Source organism: Zootoca vivipara, chromosome 7, assembly GCF_965207765.1.
Source record: "Zootoca vivipara chromosome 7, rZooViv2.hap1.1, whole genome shotgun sequence".
Classification (NCBI taxonomy): Eukaryota; Metazoa; Chordata; class Lepidosauria; order Squamata; family Lacertidae; genus Zootoca; species Zootoca vivipara.
The window spans coordinates 3,516,048-3,542,825 of record NC_142590.1 but is presented as its reverse complement, the minus strand read 5'-3'; the positions used below and the strand labels follow the sequence as shown (position 1 = coordinate 3,542,825).

The 26,778-nt window shown below is 42.3% G+C and overlaps 1 protein-coding gene across 5 annotated transcripts in view; it reads left to right on the top strand.

Moving 5' to 3' along the window:
• The window catches only part of ATF6 (activating transcription factor 6), a 74,203-nt gene that overhangs the window by 15,750 nt on the left and 31,675 nt on the right, over positions 1–26,778 (top strand). For 3 of the 5 annotated variants that reach the window (XM_060276589.2, XM_060276591.2, XM_088673670.1), the window contains exons 8-14: positions 27–212; positions 919–1,010; positions 4,191–4,310; positions 9,742–9,855; positions 11,697–11,796; positions 15,599–15,663; positions 16,813–16,927. In XM_060276589.2, the coding sequence (XP_060132572.2) occupies positions 27–212; positions 919–1,010; positions 4,191–4,310; positions 9,742–9,855; positions 11,697–11,796; positions 15,599–15,663; positions 16,813–16,927 (792 nt within the window). The remainder of the gene's footprint in view (positions 1–26; positions 213–918; positions 1,011–4,190; positions 4,311–9,741; positions 9,856–11,696; positions 11,797–15,598; positions 15,664–16,812; positions 16,928–26,778) is intronic. The other 2 variants (XM_088673669.1, XM_060276590.2) reach the window with 1 other exon arrangement.

Below are 26,778 nucleotides of genomic sequence, written 5' to 3'. Positions count from 1 at the left end.
ACAAGTTCCCTGTCCCTCATTCATAGATGAACGTTCTGAGACGGCAGCAACGTATGATAAAGAACCGTGAATCAGCTTGTCAATCACGCAGGAAGAAAAAGGAATATATGCTGGGTTTGGAGGCTAGGTTGAAGTCAGCCTTGTTGGAGAACGATCACCTTAAGAGAGAGAATAGCACTCTGAAGAGGCAGCTGGATGAACTGGCAGTGGAAGTAGGTGTGGGGTTGTGAGAAATAAGCATGTTGAAGGAGATTGTTTACTGTGGTAACGTGCTGACAAGGGAACCTGGATTAAGCATTTCTAGGCTGTGGAATCTGCTGATCATTGTAACTTCTGCTTTAAATGGATTTGATTCAGGTGTGGTTGATCACTCTGCATCCTCTTCTTCACTTGCCCATGTACCACTTAAGAACCAAGGCTTTGGGACCTAGATCAGATGAAGGATGGCATTAGGAGCATTGCCTTCCTTTTTTCGTCTATACTTATTTTTAATTCACCCAACGGACTTCCTGTCAGTGGGAGCATTGCCTTCCATACGTATGCAGAATCTTGCACAGCAATATTTTATGCTATCTGAATTGGAGGGTAGACATGTTCAGCCTTGAGGATTCACATGTGCTCTTCAAGGCCCTCTGCCAAGAATATGGGGTCACTTAAGCAATCTTAAGAATGTTGAGAAGGATGCCGTTGAAAGATCAAATAGAGTGCTGTTTTCCCTGTTGGTTGTTAATCAAGATCACAGCTGATGCTGTATTTGGGTGAATATGTGAGGAATGTCAACAATATTAAGTCACTATGATTGGTGCTGCTACCCCCTTTTGACACAAATAATAATGGCATTCTTAATGTTGGAAGGAGCGGAATAATACTGTCTGTATTCACTCTTTATTTTTCTCTAATGCTTTTCTTCTTTTCCAGAACCAGAATCTCAAAGGGTCCCCTCCAAAGAGAAGAGCACTCTGTGTGATGGTGCTCCTAGCCTTCGTAGTGCTGAATTATGACAGACTAAGGTGAGGCTCCTTTCCAACACCCTCATCAGGCAACAATATACCCAGAGGTGGTTTCAAAACAGAGATGCATCCTTTGATTTTTATTCTCAAGCTCTCTGGTGGCTTACTGAGGACAATAGGTAAAAACCCCTAATTGCTGATATCTCACTACAATGTGCATCCACAGGACAGCATTTTCCAGTAAACCTGGCCAACACCTTCGGTGAATCAGTTGCTCACAGCAGAATCTGCAACAGCATCTATTGCAAAGTATGGTGACTGCAAGGCAGAAACACAAAGGTTCTTTGCCATTTCAAACCAACATGGAAAGGGCTCCTTGATGACAGAAAGTTTGAAAATAAAGTTAGACAATGACCGTGTCAGGAGTAAGCTTTTCTCTTATGTTTACACTTCTGGAAGTTGCAGTGGTAACTTTGAGCCATCACATTAAAAAGGGTGTGGCTGTTGTTTTCCCTCACATGGACTAATTCTGTATTTGTCAGTAGCTGGATGGAGTATTCTTCTGAAATGCAGGTCTCTCATTGGTGCCTTTGCCATCCATGTTGGTGCCTTTCCATGGAAAGTGAGGCAAGTGTATCTTGTATGGGAAGTGCATCTTGAGAATGTTATATATGAGAAGTAGCGCCAGCCAAAGGAGCCACTCTGAATTTCTGCCCTCTAATAGTGGAAAAAGGATGGCCAGACTCACTCATTGAACTGGGCCAGTGTATGTCGGACACAACTGCTGGGCTTGTGAGCAGTTAGTCAGAAAAGATAACATCACTTGTGGGATCTCTGCTTTTCAAGAAGTCAAGGGGGAAATTTGGACAAAGAGCTATTTAATGTTGAGAGCCATTAGTTGAGCTGGGGAAAGACAGAGAAGCTCGTCTTCACACATGCCACTGTGTGGTGTGGCAGTCTACAGATGTTGATCTAAAAACTCTTTGCAGACTAAGACTGTAACCCTATGCACACTATTGAACATGGTGAGGCTCACTTTGAGTGACTATAGAATCATAGAACCGTAGAGTTGGGAGGGATCTTGAGGATTATCTAGTCCAACCCTCTGCAATGCAGGAATATTCTATGAATATGCAGTTGCCCCATACAGGGATTGACTCTGCAGCCTTGGCATTATCAGCACCACGCTCTAGCCAAGTGTAAGTTTGTGCTGCATGCTGTTTTATAGCCAAAGCAAAATAATAATAATCAGGTTGTCCTGTACTGGGTCAATGAAGCAATGACCACTCTCCTTCCGAAAATAGAAAGGCCAGCAGTTATTTGTATCTGTATTTAGCACCGATTGGAAGATGAAAGATTCCAATGTTTATTCTAAAGTGGCCCAGTAGATGGTGCCCTAACCAGGTTAATTTTCAAGAATGGGCTGGCTGGAGGAAGTGTTGTGGAAGTTCTGTCTGAAGGGGGAGCAGTCTCTGCTCCTGGCATTTGCCAGCCCTTGTCAGTTTTTCATTTATGCTCTTGGAAGCTTCCCAGCTCTAATTCAAGGATTATTCTGTCCTCAGAAAACTTTTATACCCAGGCATATGTTTCAGATGATATCACTGTTGGCTGGAGCAGAGCAGTTACTGTACTGCTTAATTTTTTTAAAAAAAAAATCTGACATTTTGATTGCACAGGGGTTTGTTTTTGGGGCAGATTTACAAATCAGACCCAGTTAAGTTTGCTGGCAGAGATGGATTTCCAATCCATCAATTTGACATGTGGCCCAGAGGAAGTGTCACTGAGCAAACCTGTGCTTTGCTAATCAAGGAAGGTGGAGGGCAGGCTGATATCACAAGGTAGCTGATTATCCTTTGCAATACAATGCAAGCCACACCCAAATACGCTCTCTCTGATTTTGATTGCTGGTGCTTCTGTTGTTCTGTAGCCCTGAACAGAGATAGTTAATGACCAGTAACCATGCCCTCTAGCAAGATGCCATCAATATTTCAAAATGCTAAAAAAAAATCCAAATACTTAATGACAAAACTCAACACCACACTAAAATCAAACTCTCAGAATACTGTTTTCAACTAAATAAGGTACGGTAGTATTTAGTAGTCTCTTAAAAGAAGACAATGCAGTACAGTGGTACCTCGGTTTGTGTGTAACCATATGGCTTTTCCTAGGCAAGGGATTCCATTGGTGAGGCTTTGCTATCAAGAATAGTAAGCATTTTATTGGGGTAGTGAAGCCTGTGGCCCTCCAGATGTTGGACTAAAACTTCCATCATCCCTGGCCGGAGCTTGCTGGCTGGAGCTGATGGGAATTGGAGTACATCTGGAGGAGCAGAGGTTCCCTTCTCCTGATTTGTATAGCAGTTTTCAATGTAGTTTGCATATTATATCTATGAACCTTATAATAACCATGTAGCCATTGTGGGGAAGTGCTAAGGCAAAGAGAATATAGTGTCTTGCTTAAGTGGGTTGATATTTCAGGTGAGATGGGCTACAGCAACTTTTTAAATTATTGTTCTCCATTTGGAATAACTTTCCTTGTTTTATTGTTATAAGGGTTCTGTCAGAGATGCTTATGCGGCTACTCTAGAGTAATGACTCCTCACAGCATAGTCCTTTCAGGCTTTTATTAAGTGCTGATTATTTACAGTGCTCAGAGCGATCTATATACATGTTGTCTGTCAGGTATCAGTACCTCCAAATGGAGGTTGGCGCGTTTTCCTCCAGCAAAGAAGCTTGGGGAGACCCAGCCTCTTCCCCCGACGTTTCTTGCGCAATTCCGGGGTCGGCGGGACTGGCCTTCCCCCCTTGCTCCCCCCTTCCTGTCCCACCTTGGTCAATTGCTCCGCTACCTTGCCTGAGCCTGGACACCACTTCCTGATTCTCCGCTGGAGGCAGAACTCTCCCTGCTTTCCCCAGCGCTTGGGGATGGGCTGGAACTTAAGATGGGAGGGACCTCCCGGTATCCCCTGTCCCTCACAGGTTCCGTCTGTTTTTATAATTGTGTATGCTGTTAATGTAACCCACCCTGGGACCTTATGGTGAAGGGCAGGTGAGAAATTGTACAAATGCTGTAAATCAATTTAAGATCAGCCTTGTCTAGTTAGGAGTTGCCAAATCTGAATAGTGAACCAACTCAAATGTTCCAGGCCTAGGTTCAGCTAAGCTATAGTATAGGTAAATGAATGGGGGAATCTGGCTGTGGTTCACTCCTGAAACTCACAGCTTTATCTTTTGCTTTCAGTGTGCTTGAATGGGGCCCCAGCTCTACTGAACTTCGTGGTAGTTCTGCCCACCAGAGCAGGCACCTTCTTGAATTCTCTGCAAGTGTACCTCAGGAAACAGATGGCAGGAATAATGATGGGTGAGTATTAAAGCATACATTATCTTGGCTTCCTGTTTCCAGCACCTTATACATACACAAGCAGTAAATGGGTGGGGTTATAGTGCTTTACAATTCCACTTGGATCCAGAGTCCATGATTGTGTTCACTGATGGTGGGTGTATATTATATTTCTGACTTGGATATGCTTGGAAAACAGTGAGGCACTGTGCTTCCCAAGCACTTCTGCAGCTAACATAATGACCTCCCGCCACCTGCTTCTCATCTCTTGACTTGTGAAGGAGGTCAGGGCCTTGCCCCTGCAGAGTTTCTTAAGATAGTGTGACAAGGACCAGTACTGGCCCCCACTTATCCCAAGTCAGAACTGAGAAGTGTATAGCCCTTTCAGCACCTCTGGTGTTTGGTGTGACAAGACTCCCCTGCTATTCTTTGTTGAGAGGGGCACGGCCTGTGTTGGAAGCATGCTTTTAGAGGGAGTTTGACACTGAACCTGCCATGGTAATGTTTGTCTTGGTCACATCCAGGTTGGACTGCCGTAATGCTCTCTTTGTGAGACTGCCTATAAAAATATATACTTTGGATGCAAAATGCAGAAATTCCGACAGGCTCATTTATTAGGATAATATAACACAGATAACTACCTGATTATCTTTGTCCTGATTTGATCTCCATATCCAGTTCAATGTACACCTGAATCTGGCCAAGACCAGGCAGAAAGATCAAAGCTGGAAACAAACTTCAGGTTGTAGATGATGGTGGTCTGGGTGCTTGACACTGGAGGTGAGAGAGCAAATGGGCCAACAGTGCGGGAGAAGAGCCAAGATAGGAACTGGGGTTGAAAGGTGCATGGAAGTAGAAGAACTTAGCAAAGTATAGGCATGAATTGGAGAAGCAGTGTCAGAGGAACAGCAAGACCCGAATCCAGACTAAATTAATAGGGGTGTGGGGTTTAAGCCACATTCAGTTGATAGATGATAGGGTTTGACCTGGCGGTTGGGCCACATGGCCAGTCAGTGCTCTTGGTTATTTTTGGCCACTTGAATGTGTTTGAGTGTATGTGGGGTGAAGAGCTGCATTTATGAACAAAATTGCTTCCCACTTTTCATGTTAAATCGGCACAAACCAGCTTTCTGTGTCTCTAACAGGGTTCGGTGTCTGGCTGCATCCTATGTGCTGACACCAAATAATAATTTGAAATAGTATTGTTGATTATAATACAAAGCATGCTGCTCATCTTTCCCTTTTCAGCTTCAGGGTAAGAGATGCTTCATTTCTTAGGAGGGTACGTAGATGCCAGCAGAAGCCTCTCCTAGTTTTTAGCTCATATGTGCTTTTGTGAAGCACGTTCTATCCTGGTTTCTGTCTTTAGCCTACAGCCTTCCAGGGCATACACTGTTCCAGCTCATATTCATGCAACTTGATGTTTTTCCATTATGAATCTCCCTAGTATTGCTGAAAAATGTCTTTGACCATCTGGGCTGTTGTTCTGGGGTATTGGATTAACATACATTTTGTTCAGAGAGAGAAAAGCCTCCAAAAATAGCCCCAATTTGAAATAGCTCCTTCAGCTGTAACTTCCATCTGGAAAATGTGTGTTCCAAACATTGCAGCAACCTCTAGGAGTGAAGTTGGAAAGGCGTTTGTGGGCAGGTTAGTTTTCCTTCTGCACAGGGGCAGATTGACGCACTTTATAGCTCTGGCATGAAACAATAGGCATGAAAAGCAAATCAGTTCTCCAAATTGTAGTTTGAGAAGTCCCCGTCATGTCAAGGCAAGTGGGATTATGAAGAACTGTCCCCAAATCTGGAATGGGGATTACACACACACACACACACACACACCTACACCTTGAATTCCTGCTCTCTGCTGCTGGAACTATAGTTGAGGACTTGAGCCTGAAAAGCAGTACGTAGAAGTGACTGCTTTGACCAGGCAATGGTAGAAGGCCAAACGCCTGGTATTTTATGCTGGGTATGACCAATCCAGAGGCTTCATACTGCTTGCCAGTTTTTAATTAAACCATTTCCCCTCACCCTTCTGTGCCTGAGAAGGACCCTGAAGCTTGAGTGTACATAGTCCCAGGTGGCTGAGCAGGCTAGGTTCCAGCTATGGGCCATGAGGGCCCTACTGTAGAGAGAGGTGGTATGCTTGGGTATGTTTGGCTCCATATTAACATCCAAGTCAATAAACAGCACCCACACAGATAAAATCCTTTGAAAATTATTAAGTTGAGGAACTGTAGATATCAGAGCCAGTGAAGTGTAGTGGTTAGAGTGTTGGACTAAGACCTGGGAGACCAGGGTTCAAATCCTCACTCAGCCATGAAGTTCACTGTGTGACCTCAGGTCACTCCTTCACTCTCTCAGCCTTCCCCTCACAGGGCTGTTATAAGGATATAATGTAGAGGCAGAGTACTATGTGTGCCACCTTGAGCTCCTTGGAGGAATGGTGGGATATAAATGAATAAATACACCGTCTATTTTAATTTGGCCAGTGGTTGCACCCAATAGCTTGATTTACACACATATGTAACTTTCTCAAGTTCTCTTCCTCACAACTCATACATAGATATTTTGCCGGGCATAAACACATTTTGCAGAAAAGCCTGCTTTTAAAAACTTTAACCCGCCTTATTTCTGTAATTGTAAGTTATTTTAAACTATTTTTAATATTGTGCTGTAATGTCGTAACCCGCCCTGGGATCTTAGGGTGAAGAGTGGGTAATAAATGAAATAATAAAAATAAATGCTGATTATAGTCAGATTATCTAGTTCTTTATAAAATTCTGCTTTCAGCATTTCTCTCACCCTGCCCCACTCCCAGCAGTTCAAGACAAGGTTCCTTCCTGTGTCTGGCTGTCTGAGCATTTCAAGGGATATGTTTGCATCTCTTCTTAAGCTGTTTCTGTGTGTGTGCATTTGGTCCTGATGCCCCAAGTGAGCCTGTGGCTTCTGCCTGCTCCATGTATAGCCTGAAAAGCATTTGCCTTCTTCTCTGCTAATGCTCTTGTTGGCTTGTTACAGAGGTTTACTTTAGGCAATAGATGAGATGTGCACTTAATCATCTCCAGATTGAAGCTTTGGCTTTTTCAGCTAATAGGTTGTTCCATCCTATTGGAGCCTTTCCTTTCCAGCATTTTTTTTTAATAGCCAACCACATATGTGCCAAAGCATGAATAGCTGAGAATGTTTTGGAAAGCAGGCAGCAGGACAAGAAGCTTTGTAATGTCTTTGCAAGAAAGATTCTATAGGCACAACCTCTTGAAGGAGTGCTAGCTGTGTGTCTGTGTGAGCTCTGCAGAATAAATACCATTTGGAGAGGAGCTTGGAGAAGTAAAGTTATGCCATGGATTCCTGACCTGTTTGCTGCATCTTAGATCACAGAGACAGAGGGACATGATGCCAATGGAGGTGGTGTGGGTTTCCCCTTTGCATTTTGTTTGGCCTTTGCTCCTGCCCAGCCCTTCCCTTCCTGTTGTTGTTGTTGGCTTATCTGTCTTGCCTCTCTGAGCGTTGGTTGGCCTGGCCTGGTTTTATTTCATTTACACCTGCTGCCTCTAGTTCTCTTCTCTCTTCTCTCCCCTGCTCTCCACCCTCTCCAGTCTGTCTTTTTCATATTCCATTCCACTGAGACTGCTTCCCAAGGTTCCAGGAACCATTTTCTGGACACATTTAATGGCCTCTTCTCAGCTCTAATCTGCAGCCAGGCACCATACACTCCTCACCTCACCCTCCAAACTGAGCTTTTGTGAGACCGCCGTCCTGCCAGTGCTCCTGCATCTTGACTGCCCACCTTGTGTCTCCTCCCTCCTCCCGTTCGCCATATTTAAGGCTTCCTGTTTTGTATCTTGCAGTTCTTCCACCCTAACTTTCATTCCTTTTTTTGAAGTGCCAGCTTTAGGATGATGACTTCCTAATCTACTTTTAAACCATTAGGATTACTGTTTCTCTCTCACACCACCCCCATTTCATGGGCCTAACTGTTCAAAACAAACAGCATTCAAAATGGTTAGCATCTGCTGCACTAGAAGGGAGTAGTCGGATAGCTATTCCTTAGGGTTTTTCTTTGAAATGTACAGGGGTAGGTCATTTGGTTGAGTATGCGAGCACTGTCTCAAAGTAGCAATGTAACTTAGATGAAAATGATGGTGCAGGCCTTGATGGGGAAGGAGACAGGTGTATTCCCTATTGTGGGCAGTGACATGACCGTTGCAGTCCTGCAGGTACATGCCTAACAATAGGGCAGGAATGAAAATAGCCTTTAGTGAGCATTTTTATTTAATTAGGTATCTCCATCAATGTTTATTTAGTGTATATTTTATATACATTTAATATTTAATATACATTAAATATACTTAGTACAGACACCCAACAAATTTAATATAGAAAGGGTGGCTCCTTGCTTGAAATCTACATTTTGCTGATATTTCCTATTCCTTTTTTCTTTTCACAGGGGGGAGCAGAAGGAGAAGGGATGCCATCTCATATTGTTGAGAGCTGTGGAACCCCCTCCCCTCCTCCCTGGTCAATGCACTGCACCTGATTCATGTTTTACACTTGCCACTGCACAACCCTAGCACAAAAAAAATATTTAATCTGGAAAGTATAGTCACTATAGTGCATTTACAGTTTCCCTCAGAAGTCACAGAATGGTCTAGCCAGAGAACCCAGCCCCCATCTTTGTCCCTAAGTGTGATTTCCCACGCTTTCTTTCCCATCCTGGACAAAATGTCCTAGATTCTTTGAGTGAAACAGAATAATTTTTGGGAAATGAAACTTTCCCATTGGTTGCTTTTAATTCCATTTAAGAATTGCATCCCATAAAATCTATTTAAGCAATTTCACAAAGCAATTATGCAGTCCCATATATAAAACAATTAAAAACTCTTCCACACGTAAAAACAATTAAAATCAGTTTCAGATTATGCATGTCTTTATTTTGGTCACTTGAGTTATTGAGACAAATTTGGGCTGATGTTATCTTTTTTGCAATTTGCTTGTTTTTAAATGAGGATAGTGTAGTCCATCCGCTCATTGCAATGACAGCTTAGATGCACTTATTTGCTTTTCTCCTGGGTTGTATTTTTGTCCTGAAGTATGGGTGGTGGTGGTGAGATGAATTCCATTGAATGTCTGTTGTGTTTATCAACTCTTTGTCTTCCAGGATTAGTAAGCCACCTCACACATTTGGGATCTAAAACTGAGGCATCTCAGTTGGTTGCAGCAGCCTTGTATTGTTCTATGGCTATGTATTTTTGATGTTTCATGTTTGTAATCAATTTATTATACAGGCATGCAGCCTATAAAAATATTCAAAGGAATACAAAATAAAACTATCCTATAAAGGATAAACTAAACAGCATATATATTATTACACAAACTTCACATTTCTTTTCTTCAAGGTATGTTTCCTTTGAACAAATATCTAAGGCTTTGTATTCCCCCTCTTCTAGGTATAAGCATTCAGTTTCGAATAATAAAGCATTGATGGTAGTTACGGAGGAACCAATAATATACATTTCTCCCCCACCTTGCCAGCCAATGATCAATCGCACAGAGTCACTCAGGTAAGCAATATGCTCAGTCAGGATGGCTGTGTTTCATGTCTGATAAGCCCAAGGACTTGTGGCTATGCAAAGTTTTTCCAGGTGCGCATTGCCAAAGCTTTTAGTTTACCGGTAGATCTAGCTGAATGGCTAGTGTACATTCAGAGGTTTGAATCTCCCCTCCCCCCCAGTAATATTTTATTAATTTTCAAACCATTTAACCAATTCAATATGCTGTTCCATATTTTTCTTTTTTTTTCTTATTTATTTATTTATTTATTTTTTTATACAACTTTATTTCGATTCTTTAAAAAGTTACAGAGAACTATAAACAAATAACTAGTACAAATAAACACAAAGTACAAAGCTATCAATATAATCAACATTAAATTAAATCAATATAATCAAAATTAAACATCAAACTTGAAAAGAAAAAAAAGGAAAAAAAGGAAAAAAGAAAAAGAAAAAAAAATTAAAATTAGCTTCCTGTTATTTGAACACCGCTTTCCTTTATACAATTTCTTTTCTCTCGTTTTACTTCAAATATTGTTTCACCAATTCCCCTCTATATCTTTCAGTCTAAGCAAATCACCAAATCTACATTTAATCCTTCTTTTTTCAAAAAGTCCTCCACATACTTCCATTCTTTTTTACAAATTTGTCTAGGGGTATTCCGAATTGCTGCTGTCATTTTGGAGAGGGTCATGAACTCTACTAACTTTCCCTGCCATTCTAGAATGGTTGGGATTTCCTCCCCTTTCCAATGTTGTCCGATCAAGAGTCTTGCTGCCGCAAATGCGTAGAGGAGGATGTTCTTCCTGTCTTCTGGGATGTTCTCTGGTGTCATACTTAATAAAAAATACTCTGGTTTTTTGTCAAAGGTTATTTTTAACATCTTTTTTAACTTTTCATAGACCAAATTCCAAAATTCCCTAATTTTTTTGCACTGCCACCAACAATGATAGAAATCTCCTATTTTTTCACGGCACTTCCAGCATTTGTTCGAACTTGTTTTATAAATTTTCGCAATTTTCTCTGGGGTGAGGTGCCATCTATACATTAATTTTAGCATATTTTATTTTATCCCTGCACAGGCCGTAAATCTCCATCCCTCTTTCCATAATTTCTCCCATTGGTTTTTTTCACTAACATTTCGGTTTTATCCTTATTTATGTAAAAACCAGCTAAATCACCAAATGGCTTTCAAATACCGTATTTTTTGCTCCGTAGGGCGCACCTAGTTTTTAGTGGAGGAAAACAAGAATTTTTTCCCCTGGTTTTCCTCCTCTAAAAGGCTGGGAGGGGGAGCGAAGGAGGCAGCGGCGGTGGAGGGACCAGTCCGGCTTCCCCTGCCTCCCCGCCCCCTTCCGACACTGGCTTTCTCGCTGAACGTGGCGGGGGTCGGGTGGAGGAGATGCTGCTGGTTGCTTCCCACCAACACCAAGCAGTCTTGTTTTTGCAAACGGGGTTGGCGGGGAAGAACAAGCAGCATCCCTCCGCTGCCTTCCGTTTCTCGCTGAACGCGGTGGAGGCGCAGGGTAGCAGAGGAGATGCTTCATGGAGCAGGGAAGGAGGGGTGGGCGGCGGGTGACTCCCCCCCCGGGCTGCTCTTCCTCTCCCCCCGGACGCAACAGAAAGGGCTCCTTTTGGCCACTTCTGAGAAGCAGCCGAAAGGAGCCCTTTCGGGCGCTCTTTCTCCACCCCACCCCCCCGCCCTTGGAATTAACCCAGGTCATTATTGGGACTCTCTATATCCGTGTCAAAAACAGCTTTTCGTCTCACTTTTCAATATCTTTATCGGTTGTAGAGAGGGTTTTCTTTGTTTCTCAAGAAAAATATAACTGTAGTATTGCATTTTACAGGTTGAGGCATGAGCTGCGAGGCTGGGTTCATAGACATGAAGAAGAAAGGACAAAATCAAGGATGTTAAATAGTCAGCAGCAAAAAGCTCAGCCCATCCAGGTATGTTTATGCTGCTGCTTGTTACCTTGTGCAAGAAAAGTGGTTGAGATGGCCAACGAGACGTAGGAATTATTGGGATCAGGAGCTGGACTGAGGAACAGAATGGAAGCTCCCTAGGAGTGGATTGGGCCTTGGCGCTTCCACTTGCCTTCCCAAACAAACATATTACTATATTCAAACATTTTAGGCTTCATTTTTGCTTTATTTACATGATGCAGTTGCCACTCCTGTAATCAGATTCGATGATACAGCAATCATGATTAAATTTGTTACCTGCCCTTCACCAGTAGGTCCCAGGACAGATTACACTATTTAAAATACATAATTTAAAATATTTAAACCTACAGTCATACCTCGGTTTAAGTACGCTTCGGTTTGAGTACTTTCAGTTTAAGAACTCCGCGGACCGTCTGGAACGGATTAATCCACTTTCCATTACTTTCAGTGGGAAAATTCGCTTCAGCTTAAGTATGCTTCAGGTTAAGTACAGACTTCCGGAACCAATTGTGTACTTAAACCGAGGTACCACTGTATTACATTCACAGGAATTGGGTGGGTCCTGAAAGCACACATCTCAGGTGCCAAAGGCCAGGGTAAAGAGGTGTGTCTTCATTCTCTGAAAACTGCATAGTGAAGAAACCAGACACATCTCTATGGGGAGGGGGATTACTACAGGGAATGCCCTATCCTGGGCTGCCACTCCCCAAACTTCTGAGGGAGATGGAACTACCAAGAAGACCTCCTCTGCTGGTCATAATACCTGGGAGGCCCTTTCAGATATTTGGGGCTTAAGTTATTTAGGGCTTTGAACACTAACATGACCATCTTGAATTGGTCCTGGAAATGAACTGTCAGTCAATGCAGCTGTTTTACAACAGTTGTAAAGGCAACCCCAGCCAGTAATCTGGCTGCTGCATTTTCAGCTAATTGAAGCTTCTGAGTCGTCTTCAAGGGCAGCGTCACATGGACTGCATTGTGGTAATCCAGTGTGGAAGTTACCAAAGCAAGGAGTACGGTGGCCAAGTCAGGATGATGTCTGAAGTTCTGCATCTCGTGGGTTGCTTGGATTATATTCTATAGTTTCCCTGTAGCCCAAATAATTTGATACAAAAAAAAAGTTTTAAGATTTAATTGTTTGAAAGGATTACAGTCATACCTCGGTTTAATTACGCCTCGGTTTGAGTATTTTCAGTTTAAGTACTCCGCGGACCTGTCTGGAACGGATTAATCCACTTTCCATTACTTTCAATGGGAAAGTTCGCTTCAGGTTAAGTACGCTTCAGGTTAAATACAGACTTCCGGAACCAATTGTGTTTGTAAACCAAGGTACCACTGTAGTTGTGTAAAACACCCCTATGAACATTTTTGTGCACAAAACGTTGTACCTTCAGTGTTCCTAAAAGTAAACTGTGGTGCTATCCATTAAAAACTGCTATTGGACTGGAAGACTAAATATGAGATGGTAAAAGCGACAATGACTAAATGGGCTATAGACATTGATTACAATATGGAAATGTCTGCTTGAGAGAAATTTTGGAGGGGGAACCATGAATTTCTCTGCCTGCTATCTTATTAAAGAAAACTTACAAAAGATGATGTACCAGTGGTACTTGAAACCCAGCAAATTGGTGAAAATGCACAGAAAATAATTTATGCTGGAAGTACCACGAGGTAGAAGGAACCCTGCGGCACGTGTGGCGGTCATGTAAATATGCTAGAGAGTATTGGGAAATGATCCATACAGGATTTTAAAAGATTCTTAAATTCACATTCCCCCCAAAGACCTGAGGCCTTCCTACTAGGGGTACCAATTGATGATTAACTTCTTTTTATACGCAACTGCTAAAGCTAGAGTAATTGATAGAATAGACAAAAGTAGTAACTGTGAATGCAAAATTAAGAAACAAGGATGAGTTATAGATAAGAGAAGAGCCAAAAATAGTTTTGGAAAATATCTTAAGAGGGTACAATATTCAAGCTAACCTACAAGTGGGAGTTGACATATGAGCAGCAGATAACATCATATAAAGGAAGACTTGAGACGCAAATGGGTAGAATGTCAGTATATGCAGCCAATCAAGGTTTGCTTAGAATGCCATGGAGAGATGGACTGGAGAGATGGACTAGGAAGTGGCCCAGAGTGCCTTCCATCAGCTTCGGTTGGTGGCCCAGCCACACCCCTATCTGGACAGGGATAGCCTAGCTACTGTTGTCTATGCTCTGGTAACCTCAGTCTTAGATTACTGCAATGCATTATACGTAGGGCTGCCTCTGAAGACGGTTTGGAAATTTCAGCTAGTGCAGAATTCAACGGCCAGGCTGCTCACCAAAGCAAGATGGTTTGAGCATATTACACAGATCCTGGTCTGACTGCACTGGCTACCGATTAGTTTCCAGGCCCAATTCAAAGTGCTGGCTTTGACCTATAAAGCCTTAAAAGGCTCAGGAGCGCAATACCTCAAGGACTGCCTCTTTCCCTATCAACCTACCTGATCCTGAGATCATCTTCTGAGTCCCTTCTTTGTGTGCCTCCTCGTGAGGTCTGGAGGGTGGCAACACAAGAACGGGCCTTCTCTGTAGTGACTCCCCGTCTCTGGAATGCTTTCCCCAGGGAATTTTGCCTTCATTATAGGCACCAGGCAAAAACATTCCTTTTTAACCAGGCCTTTGGTTGATTTGATTGACATCCTATGCCCCTTTAAAATGTCGGGTTTGGGGGGTACAGTGGTACCTCGGTTTATGAACACAATTGGTTCCGGAAGTCTGTTCATAAACTGAAGCGAACTTTCCCATTGAAAGTAATGGAAAGTGGATTAATCCGTTCCAGACGGTCCGCGGAGTAACCGTTCATAAACTAAAGCGAACTTTTCCATTGAAAGTAATGGAAAGTGGATTAATCCGTTCCAGACGGGTCCGCGAAGTACTTAAACTGAAGCGTTCATAAACTGAAGCATGGGTGTAATTGGTTCCGGAAGTCTGTTCATAAACTGAAGTGTTCATAAACTGAAGCGAACTTTCCCATTAATAGTAATGGAAAGTGAATTAATCCGTTCCAGATGGGTCCGCGGCGTTCATAAACCGAAAATTCATAAACCGAGGTGTTCATAAACCGAGGTTCCACTGTATTTGGTTCTTGTTTTTATTTTGGTTATGTATTTTGTGGTTTTTATATTCTGATTTTGTTCTGTGAACTGCCCTTCAGGTATAGAGTGGTATATAAATTCAATAAAAAAAAGTCCTATGAAAAAGGATATATTATGGATACTGTAGGGCAGGCACCCCCAAACTTTGGCCCTTCAGATGTTTTGGATTACAATTCCCATCATGCCTGACCACTGGTCCTGTTAGCTAGGGATCATGGGAGTTGTAGGCCAAAACATCTGGAAGGCCGCAGTTTGGGGATGCCTGCTGTAGGGTGTTTGTATAAAAGCTGTATAAATGCATAAAAGAAAGAACAAACTATGGTGATATCCAGCTAAGTCATACACAGAGTAGGCCCATTGAAATAAGTGTACTTAAGTTTATTGATTTCAATAGATGTACTCTGACTCAGTTGGATTATGACCCTGATAATTCTTACATCTTTGTACCTGATTACTGAAGATGATTTTATATTTTATAGTATTTAATGAGCCAGAAAATTAACTGGGATTTCATGTTCATATATACAACCTCCACAAAAGTTTTTTTTAATAGATCTGGCCCATTGCATGCACACCTCAATCAGATCATGTTCAGTTGAATGAAGAGTAATTTCTCTCTGTGTAATCACACTGTCTCTCCACCCCCTCCCCCACCCCAGAATGCTTCAGGAGAAAAAGCGAATTCTGAGCTGATGGCTCTTCCGTACACAGACAACAGTGTTGGGTGAGTGAAGATGGAGTCATCCTTCGTAATATTTTGTTGGCATTACTCTTCCATTGGATGCAAGTTCCAACATTTTCCCTAGAGAAGTAAATTCCTTGGTCTCCCGTGCCCCAGCGCAGCAATAATAAAAAATAATAAATCTAAACTAAATTCTACTTTACAACCACTAAAACTTAAAATCATAGTTGTTTTGCTGAAGGCGTCCTAGCTGGCAGTTCCCCTCAAACTTAGCTTTCATCCATTGTCTTCTGAGAATCATTAAGAGAGGCTTCTTCTAATTGGGACCTATCTGTTAGTTGATTTGTCCTCCACAATTTTTTCCAACTCCTTTTTGCAGGAAATAAATATTGTGTCTATCACCATGATTTTGCAGGAGTGAATTTTATAAAACTGAGCATGTGTGTTTCAGATAGTATTTGTTTATTTATGGCATTTATATACTGAATAATCATTAGCATTTTTAAGTGATATGCATAAAAATAAACAATACAGAGAATAATTTTTTTTAGTAGCACTTCGGTTTTTGAACGTCTCCGTTGACAAACGTTTCAGAACCCGAACACCATAAACCAAGAAGTAAATGCTTCTGTTTTCGAATACGTCTCGGAAGTCGAACTTCTGAGGCTGCTTCCATTTTGAGTTTCCCTATTGTATTGAGGCTTCTGTATTGCGTTTTTGGTTTTCGATTGTTTCAGAAGTTGAACAGTCTTCCAGAACAGATTACGTTCGAAAACCGAGGTTCCATGAAACCAAACAGAAACACTGCCTTCAAAGGCCTTCTGCAATAAGAAAGTATTTGCCATGTGCTTGGAGTTCAGGAAGGAAGGTGCCTGTATAATCTCCATTGGGAGGGAATTCTACAGGCTTGAGCCTATGACCCTGAATGCATGGCTTCTCGTAGTTATGAGCCATGCATCTGAGCCCTAACAGAGACTCCCTCAAAGACCTCCGTGATCAGGCAGGGATACAAGTGACCAGGTGATCCTTAAGATATCCTGGACCCAAATTGTTAAGGACCTTGTAAATTAATACAAGAATCTTGAACCTGGCCCAGTAACAAGCCACTGCAAATTTTAAAGCACATTATTAAATAGTGTCCTGTGCATGCAATTCTTATTGGTTCTAGCATTTTCTTCTCATTTATTTCAGCAGGAACTCAGGGAATGAGCTACAAGTTTATTATGCTTCTCCACAAAACTACCAAGATTTGTTTGAAGCAATTCACAGAAGGGGAGATACATTCTATGTGGTATCATTCCGTAGGGTAAGTGTGTTATGTTTCAATGCAGAACGTATAAAGGAATCCATTGCAAATTTGGAGGGTATAATGCCCCCTTCCAAGAAATTTTGATAATTCTTTTTAAGGATGCCATCATTATTAATCTCTTCCGAAAACTGCATCTCCTGTGGATCTTTAGTGGGAAGAAGAGGCAGGGATCCATTTATATTAGTTAGTTGTGATAGTGAAACTGTTTTATAGGCTTGTTGGGAAGGATTAGCCTTTGGCTAAGCAGCAGAAGGTGAGATCCTCCCTCTTCGGCAGTGGAATTTGCTGCCAAGGAGTGTGGTGGAGTCTCCTTCTTTGGAGGTCTTTAAGCAGAGGCTTGACAGCCATATGTCAAGAATGCTTTGATGGTGTTTCCTGCTTGGCAGGGGGTTGGACTGGATGGCCCTTGTGGTCTCTTCCAACTCTATGATTCTATGTACCTCTTCACAATTAAGAATTTTTCCAGGGGTAAAGAGGAGAACTATCCCTCGTGGGGACAAGGAGATGCGAGCACATAAATTACCACATCCAGGCCTTTATATCAAAACAAATAGGCATGCACCCAATTTTCCATTGCACAGATGGATCCTTGCTGTCCTGTCCATCAAGAAATCTGTAAAAGCTTTTTACAGATTTTCAACACTGGTAATTTCTAATGAATAGACAGTTCAGTCCCAGGAAGGATAAACACAGAAATATTAAACTCCATTTGTGCTAGTTAAAGATTTTCTTGATTTACAAAGATATATGCAATATCTCTCGTAACATTTTTACAAATCAGTTTCATTTGTTGAGACATTGGGAAGAAAGAGGGGGATAGAAGTAGATGGGGGGAGATGGGGAGGTCAGGTGATGATGTTTCTATTTTACTTAATATATGTGAGGGGTTTTTGTCAGCGTCGCTTGTGCAGGTTCTCTGCTGTTCACTTGTGTTCCTTTGGTGGTGAGAGATGTTGGGGATGGCCTAGGGTATGGTTGTTCATTTGTGGTCTTTGTTTCGTGTGTGAGTGGGGTGGGTGAGTGTTTTGGATCAGGTTAGCCATATTGATTTGTATGCTGTTGGTGTATTTTTATCATTGTCCTGTTGGGCTATGTATGTGATAAAAGGAAGCCATACCGGGGTGAAGCCATTTTCTGTTTCAAGGTTATGCTTAAAATTCTACAAGGCAGGCTTAAGCAGTATGTGGACCGAGAGCTTTCAGAAGTGCAAGCTGGATTTCGAAGGGGCAGAGGAACCAGAGACCAAATTGCAAACATGTGGTAGATTATGGAGAAAGCTAGAGAGTTCCAGAAAAACATCTACATCTGTTTCATTGACTACGCAAAAGCATGCCACCACGTTGTATCTCGATTTGCAGCTGATGAGCTCACTCCGGTCAGGGATTTAGCAGAATCTTCTTTTAGGTTCTGGCACCTCAGAAGGCAGGAATGGAGGCCTTGAGCATATTTCAGCTTTTCACATGCACTCTGAGACTTGTGCTGTCATCACCTTCCCCCATCAAAAATACTGTTTGTTAACTCCAATACAACCTTAATTCTGGCTCTGAGTATGTATGGTTGATGATACTGAAATGTATGGGTAGGAATAAATTCATTTTCCAAGCAAGCTCCTTAGAGATGTCTAATAATGTCATTTTTGATAAATGAAACTGGTACATAATATGTACAGGAACTACTTTCTATAGATCTACAAAGCGAGAAAATGTTTATGAAGATTGTGCTGCTGCTCCAGCACTGTAAGATTTTCCTCCTTCGCCCCCACTGCAGTCATTTGGTGGGAATGCACCAGTATCCTTACATGACTTTACACGTTGACTGCATAAGTCGACAATTGTGTTTTTGACCATTTCCAGCTGCATTTTGCCTGGCTCCCTTGTGTACAATTTGAAGTCTTGATCTCACTAAGAAGATCATTGTACATTGGTTAATACTTAGCACCAGGCAAGCTGTAGGTTTCTCTTGCATACAGCTGATTTTTCTTTTAAGAGCTAATTCCATACGGATGAAGCCATTCCCCTCCCTTGCAATTTGGAACCATGTGTTTTGCCAAGTCTACAATTACACAACAGACAGCGTCTATAAAAATCCAGGTGCAGCAGTTAGGGATGTGCCAATTTTCCTCTATCAGCAGATCACAGCACCTCCTGCTGGCTGAAAGAATAGATCTCCTTAATTACTGTATTTTTCCGTGTATAAGACGCCACCATGTATAAGACAACCCCTATTTTTTTGAACCCCAAATTAAGGAAATCTATATTTTAAACATCAAACAGAACAACTTTGAGCTTTTTTAGGGAGGTCACCCAAAGTTGTTGAGCTTTTTTGAGGGAAGTTGGCCAAAGTTAGTGTTGCCCAAACTCAAGGCCAGGCTGCCTGCACCAGAGCCCAAGCTCACACCTCTGTCCATTCACCCTCCATGTTTAAGACAACCCCCCAAAATCTTTGTCTTATGCACAGAAAGATACAGTATATAGCTTTTCTCATGCATGCAATCTGCATTGAAATCAGTTCAGAAGCTCTTTGTTGTGCTTAAGTGTAGATGTCCAAAAGTATTTTCAGTTTTGTAGGATGCTATATAATCCAGGCAGGATAGAATACTGGGGACTTAAATCTGGGGTTAGTGTCACTTTTTTTCCTGTGGATAAAAGTTCTGTCCCTGTAAAATTAAAATATAGCATAAGGATAGCACAAGACTCTTGTGAAGCAAAACACATTTTTATAAAGAATGTGCCTTTGGTAGGTCTGCCTCATTAGCTGATGTGTGGTAGATTGACCCAAGAAAAACAGAAGTGCTGTATTCTGTTTCAGATATAATTCTGTGTGATCTGAAAGCTTTCATATTAAGCCCAACAAAATATTATATTAGTTTTTCATACTCCTTGACACCAACTATCTCTCATACAAGGAGCACAGAGCAGTTTCAATAAATCAGTTGTTGCTTCTTCTCATGTGTGGTTCATTGATGTGGCCTCAAGCCACAGCGCATAACCTCCCCTCCCCTCATTCCAATAAATGTTGTAGGCTGCACCATGGCAAGAGATTGAGGAACACTTGACAATGACAAGATAAAAAAACACTTATAGAATAGTACCAAAATTTTAAACAATGCTCTGGAATTATGCCGGGAATGCCAACGAGGAAAACCCAAGAGGAAGATCTTATTCATCCCCATTCTTTATCAGCTGCAGCTTCTGCAGTGAAAAATAGCTGTGAAATGTGCATTCCTGTGTCTACCCTTAGATTGGCCTCCATAAGGTCCACAGCAGTCAGCATCATGTGAATGGGTTCAAAAGCTGAATTAATTTGCCTTTTCCTCTCTAGTGGCTAAGTTCTGGAGCTCTTTGGGGTGCTCTGTGGAACACCTGTGTGCTTCGGCACTGTGGGTGCCTGAGATCCCACTGCCTGTTCCCAGTTGACAGCTGGTTGTGGCATAATCAATACCCCACAAAAAGTTTATGAAAGCAAGGCTGCTTCCTTTTGACTTAAGTGCATGTGGCTGAGTAGGGATGAAAGGGAAGGGAGCAAGAACAGTTCTGCAGGTGCTGTGCTTTGTTTCTGGCACATTGAGATGGAACTGCATTCCCAGCGGTTTTCATGGAAGTTGGCCAAGCATTTAGCTGTGTGATGGAATTGCTTGGTGTCAGCACCCAGGAATTGGATATTACTGGCTAGGGGCACCTTTTAAATCTCTCTCTGCTTCTGCTGCTGTGCCTGTCGCAACTTCTTGTTGTTGTGGCTGCCACTTGTCCTCAGCCCCTGTTCCAGGAAAGACAGAAAGGGTGATGTGTGTGAGTTATACTTCCTTAGTGCTCTGCTGGTGCTGGAGATCAGGACTGGTGCCAGAGATACAGGAGAATGAAGAGAACAGGGTATCAGGAACTTCTTGCTGGTGCCTTGAAGTGCTTGTTTGGGGGGTGGGGAAATGACATTGGCAGTGTTCACCTCACAATTCTTGCATACCCACATACAGCTTGTTTTAAGGCATACCTCTTTAATATTAAAACATTTAAACGTGTTTCTTGGGAAAGATGAAATGTGTAAAGAGAGAGCCCCTATTTGTCCAGTAAAACTTTCTCTTGTTTTTAAATTGTTTTAGCTCTTACGTTCCTTCCACATCAGCATCAAGCTATTAGTCTATATCTTCAAGGCCCTACACCCCATTCCAGGGATGCAAAAATACATTGCTTTCTCTTTTCAATTATTCAAGTTAAGTGAGACATGTTTGCTTCTGTGTGGTGACATGACTTTGTGTAACCTGAAATTCATTGGTTTACAACTTTTTTATCCTGACTGATGGGTGACTTGCCTAGATAGATAGACAGATGGACAATTGTAAAATAGACATTAAAATCTAAAACAATAGAATAAGAATTGTACTCTATATATATATATATATATATATATATATATATATATATATATATATATAAGCATTAAACTTTTTTTGAGGAATAAAGAGATCTTCACCTGTCCTGAAAAAATCTTAAGGTAGGTGCCAGGTGAGCCTCTCTGGGAAGAACATTCCACAATCAGGCTCCTTCCTCCAATTCTACCCCCCCCCCAAATCCCCTCTGCTTGCTCCTTCTGTACCCTCAAACACTTTCTGTTGTCTTTAATCTCTCCTTTTTACGGGCCTTCTGCCATACTGTTCCCTTTTTGTTCTCTTGTCCTCTCCACCCCCCGCCCCTGGAGACTGGAAAAGTTTCTTTCAAACCAACTACTGCTGCTGCTCCCCTCTCTCCCACACCACTTATCTGGGGTACAGTAATCTTGTGATCTATATTGTGTACTATTTATGATCCGTGCTTGTGACTCTTCCTTTCAAGGATAGAGGGTCTTAAACATAGAGATTTGTGGCTGATGTGAAAGGTAAATCTGAATCCTGCACCACCATCCTCTGGAGCAGATTTTATAATCTGTTTCGAGCTCAATACAATCAGCTTCATGCTTGATTCAGTAGGCACACTTAACAGCACGTGTAATGAGGTGTTTGTGAGTGGAACACATTTTATGGCTTTAATGGTTTTCTCAGCATTTTATGTGAACCAGCTCTGTGTCCCTTCTGCATTTGGCAAATGCAAAACAAGCAATCATATCATGCTAAGTTTGCTTTGACACTAAAAGTTTGTTTATGCAATCAAATATTTAATGAAAAAGGATTTGAGGCCCGTGGGATTTTGAGTGTGGGTTGTAGCCAGAGCACTGCACAGACACTAGGCTTCCTAGGAATATTGCCCAAACTCCCTGCCAAGATATACAGGATGACCCATCCAACTTGGAGCTAAAGTCACTGTGGAGAGCTGGCTTGGTTGTGCTTGGCTGATGAGAAAAAAACAGCTATTGTCAGTCACCTTGTTTGCTTTCATGCCATTTTTGCCATCGGGATTGGTGGGAAAACAGAGTAAATTCCAGCTTCACTTGTCCAGCAGTTCTTGGAAAGAACTCTGTAAACATCCCAAGTGAGTAAGAGGCAACTAACTGCATCTCCCTTTCTGAGGGATGAGCCTCAGCCTAAAATTGAATAGCTTTCTATTACTTAAAAAGTATAAGCTGTTTTATCTGTACAATGAAACCCACAATGTGGCATACAGTAATTATAAAATAAAAGTACATTTAAAAAAAAAACCTCAACAATTCACATGTTGTTGCCAGCTAATTTTTGTTGCTGTTTCAGAGTTACCGTATCTGTCACAGAGGTGGCGTTGTGACTACTCTAGAGTAACGACTCTCCAGACCGTTGCCTTTTCATGCTTTTATTATGTGCAGGCTATTTACAGTGCTAGAGCTGTACAGGACACATGTTTTCAGTCTGACCCAGAACCCTGGAATGGAGGTTCCCGCGTTTTCTTCCAACATAAGAGCCGGGGCACTCCAAATCTCCTCCCCCGTTTCCTCCGGCGTAATTCCGGAACCGGAGGGAAGAAGGCTCTCCTTTCCATGTTTTCCTTCTCCCCCTCTTCCCCCTCTCTCTCTTCCTGTCTCACGTCCAGCAGAGGCTCTGCCATCCTGCCAGAGCCCTGTCCCCTTCTTCCTCCTCCCTCGCTGGACTCTTCCCCCTCGCTGCTGACGCTGCTGCTGGTGGAGGAACTACTCCTCAGGATGGAAGGGAGGTCTCTGTACCTTCTGTCCCTTACAGTATCTCTTCATCTGAGCCCAAAACTCATGGATCTGAGACTTGTTGAACGTTCTGAATTGGTGGAATGACATTTGTGGAATCATATTTTTATAATGCTCTTTTGCATTAACCTGCTCCATCTCCCTGCAATTAGAATTCTAGCACTATAAAGTGTGGGCTGGGCTAGAACCTTTCTAATTGGTATAGTAGGGTTCCTTCCCACAAGGAACCATTAGAAAATTACATTCCCTACCTGCAGTCTGAAGTGGTGCATTCCATTCTGCTGCATGTGTAGACCTGGTCTTATAGCAAATCTGGGGTGGTAGTCAAATGACTTTTTGCACTAGTGCAAGGGGATTTCCCCCTCTGCTGCCCATGTGTGCCCTCTGCCACCCCCAAATTTGCTCTGGAAGATTAGTGGAACCCCTATAACATATTTAGGAGGCACACAGGGGTGGGAGAGGGGAAGCGTGTTCTACTACACGAGGAGAAACTCTTGTGCTGATGAAATGTACACCTTAGCTCTGCACTTAATACGACTCCTGTACATTACAAAGAATCTGGTTTTGGACTAGATAACTTTAAGGGTGCCACTGAGAGAAGTCCCAGGGTTTTGTTTGTTTGTTTTGCAGTAAATTGGGACTTGTAATTTGCCTGTCTCTGCTTATCCTTAGGGCACTGTGGTTGTACAATTTCTAGGATGCTGCTTCAGGAGGAGTAATTAATCTTTGACATGAAATTTCAGATTTTTTTTTTTTGCAAATTTCAGGTGGGAGCTGCCTCCCCCTTGACTTAAGAAGTGTTGTGATTTGCTCTTGTATCCTGAGTTATCCAGCACAGATAGGCTCTTCAGTCTCCCACTATTAGATACTGACTGTAAGGCTGTACATCTGTTGGTCATGACCCTTCAGCCTTCAGGCTTGGTTCCCTTAATCCTTAGTCTGAATCTCAGGAGACCTGGTAACCCTAATTTCAGGTTGAAGCTAGAGTGGTCAGTCTGAAACAATGCAGAGCATTTAGGGACTGACTGCTCCACATTCTAGTGGTTAGTCATGCCTTATAAAAGCCTGTCTGGGACTGTCAGAAAATAGTCATCTGAAACATTACACCATTTTATTAACTGTGGAATTTGAATGTTTCTGTTAGAGTGCTTGAAATAAAAAGCCCATCTTGCTGTTCTTTCGTTCTTTTAGAAGCAAAAGCTATAAAAACAGATTGGGTAGATTTAGCAGAGGTATTGGACCATAATCAACACTATAGAGAGTGGCCTCTGAAAAATAAATTAGGCAAACTGATTACTTTTGCTCTCTTTTGGATAATCTTGAAAGTTTTTTTAAATAGAAATGCTGTTTATATTTGGTATTTCTGACTTGAACTACCTTATTTAGAACTTAAAGAAACATCTTTGGTGAGGAATGCTAAAGATTCAGGTCACAAAAGAAAATATAACTTGAATGGCACTACTGGACATGGTAACAGGTTGTTCCATAGTCATAACTGTCTCACGCCTTCCTTATAGGCTGCTCTCTTGGACTGGGAGCAGATCCTTGACTACTTAGAAGTCTTTAGGTATAAGGGGTAGCACTGTGGGTTCAACCACAGAGCCTAGAGATTGCCAATCAGAAGGTTGGCGGTTCGAATCCCCGCAACGGGGTGAGCTCCCATTGTTTGGCCCCTGCTCCTGCCAACCTAGCAGTTTGAAAGCACGTCAAAGTGCAAGTAGATAAATAGGTACCGCTCCGGCGGGAAGGTAAACGGCGTTTCCGTGCTCTGCTCTGGTTCACCAGAAGCAGCTTAGTCATGCTGGCCACATTCCCTCGGCCAGTAAAGCGAGATGAGCGCTGCAACCGCAGAGTCGTCCGCGATTGGACCTAATGGTCAGGGGTCCCTTTACCTTTACCTTTAAGAACACTATGTCTGGAGTGAGCTCTTCCTAAGAGCTGGAGCTGTTTGGCCCAGCTTCTTATGTGACTGTGAGTCTGTTTATAACCAAACTATTGCTGAAATCTTGGTACAAGGCAGTAAATATATCCATTTCTATTTTTCTTCCTTTTTGTCACTGTATTTTCAAACATATATTGAGACCCATTAAAGCCAGTGACTTGCATTAAAACAACAACAACAACAACAGTTTATTATTTATACCCCGCCCATCTGGCTGTGTTTCCCCAGCCACTCTGGGTGGCTTCCAACAGAAAAATAAAGCACAATAATCTATTAAACATTAAAAGCCTCCCTGAACAGGGCTGCCTTCAGATGTCTTCTAAAAGTCTGGTACTGTAGTTATTTTCCTCTTTGACATCTGTTGGGAGGGCGTTCCACAGGGCAGGCGCCACCACCGAGAAGGCCCTCTGCCTAGTTCCCTGCAACTTGGCTTCTCGCAACGAGGGAACCGCCAGAAGGCCCTCGGTGCTGGACCTCAGTGTCCGGGCAGAACTAAAGACCCTTTAGGCTTCTAAGAGCCAGTGCCTTGAAGCCTGTTTTAAATAATTTCATGTGGTCTGGTGGTTGTGTTGCAGTGTGCATCAGATGAGTCTCCCAAGCAAAGATCTGGAGAAAATTTCCTGATCTGTGCTTGAGGGAATTATCAGATTAACTGGCAGGAGGCCCAGAACAGATGGTCATAATGGTGTTTTCTGAGCAGCATCTGTGGAACTGTATGTTTTTACAAAGGGAACCAGCCCCTTCCTTGAAATAATTTCCCCCTCATATGGCTACCATCATCACACAAATACATCAATAGTAAAATTATACAGCTATCTCCTGAACAAACTCAAAAAATTCTACATGTTTTCTGCTGTTTGTTCTTAGGAACTGGTGAGCTTAAGGCCAATCAGACCCACCATGGCTTTATCTCTCCCTACATGAAGGCTCCTCCAGTGCCTCTTTTAAGGTGACTGATGCTGATGCATCAGACAAGACATTTTGCCCACAAATACTTGTAGACTCTTTGTTACCAGAGCAGCCTCACTGGACTTTGGTACAAAAAGAAGTTAAGTTCTTGGGCTCTATGATCTCTCAAAAATTGAATTGGTCAGATAACATCAATATTATTATTTAAAAGGTACACCAGAGATTGTATTTCTTGCAACAACTAAGGGAAATTAATCTGCCCCAAGAATCGCTGGTCCAATCTTATAGGTACTATTGAAACTGTTCTCTGTAATGCCATTACTGTCTGGTATGGTACAGCCTCTAAGATGGACAAGAAGAGGCTCCAACGAGCAGTAAGAACTGCAGAGAGGGTAATTGGTGTTAGTTTGCCTCCAATAGAGACACTTTATGCCGCCCGAGTCAGGAAGAGAGCAGAGAGAATTGCTGTAGACCCTTCGCATCCTGGTCATCACCTGTTTGATTTACTTCTATCCGGACGTTGGTACAGGACTCTATATACAAAAACGTCTAGGCACAGGAATAGCTTTTTTCCTTGTGCCATCAAATTGTTGAATCTGTAGTTGTGGGCGAAAGGGAGGTCAGTTGGTGGTATGGGTTTTTTTCATTGTGCTGTTGTATTGTGAGAGGAATAGTGTTTGTATGAGGTACGTTTTTCTTTACATTGCAATGTAGTTGAAGCAAAATTCCAAGTATGGTTGATACTTGGCCAATAAATTATTCTATTCTATTCTATTCTAAAAGTAAACTCTCCCGCATCTTGCTGCAAGAGCATCTTTGCTGTGTTCTGATCAGGGCCGGCTCTAGGTAGACCCCCCCGGTGGCGCGGTGTGCCAGGGCG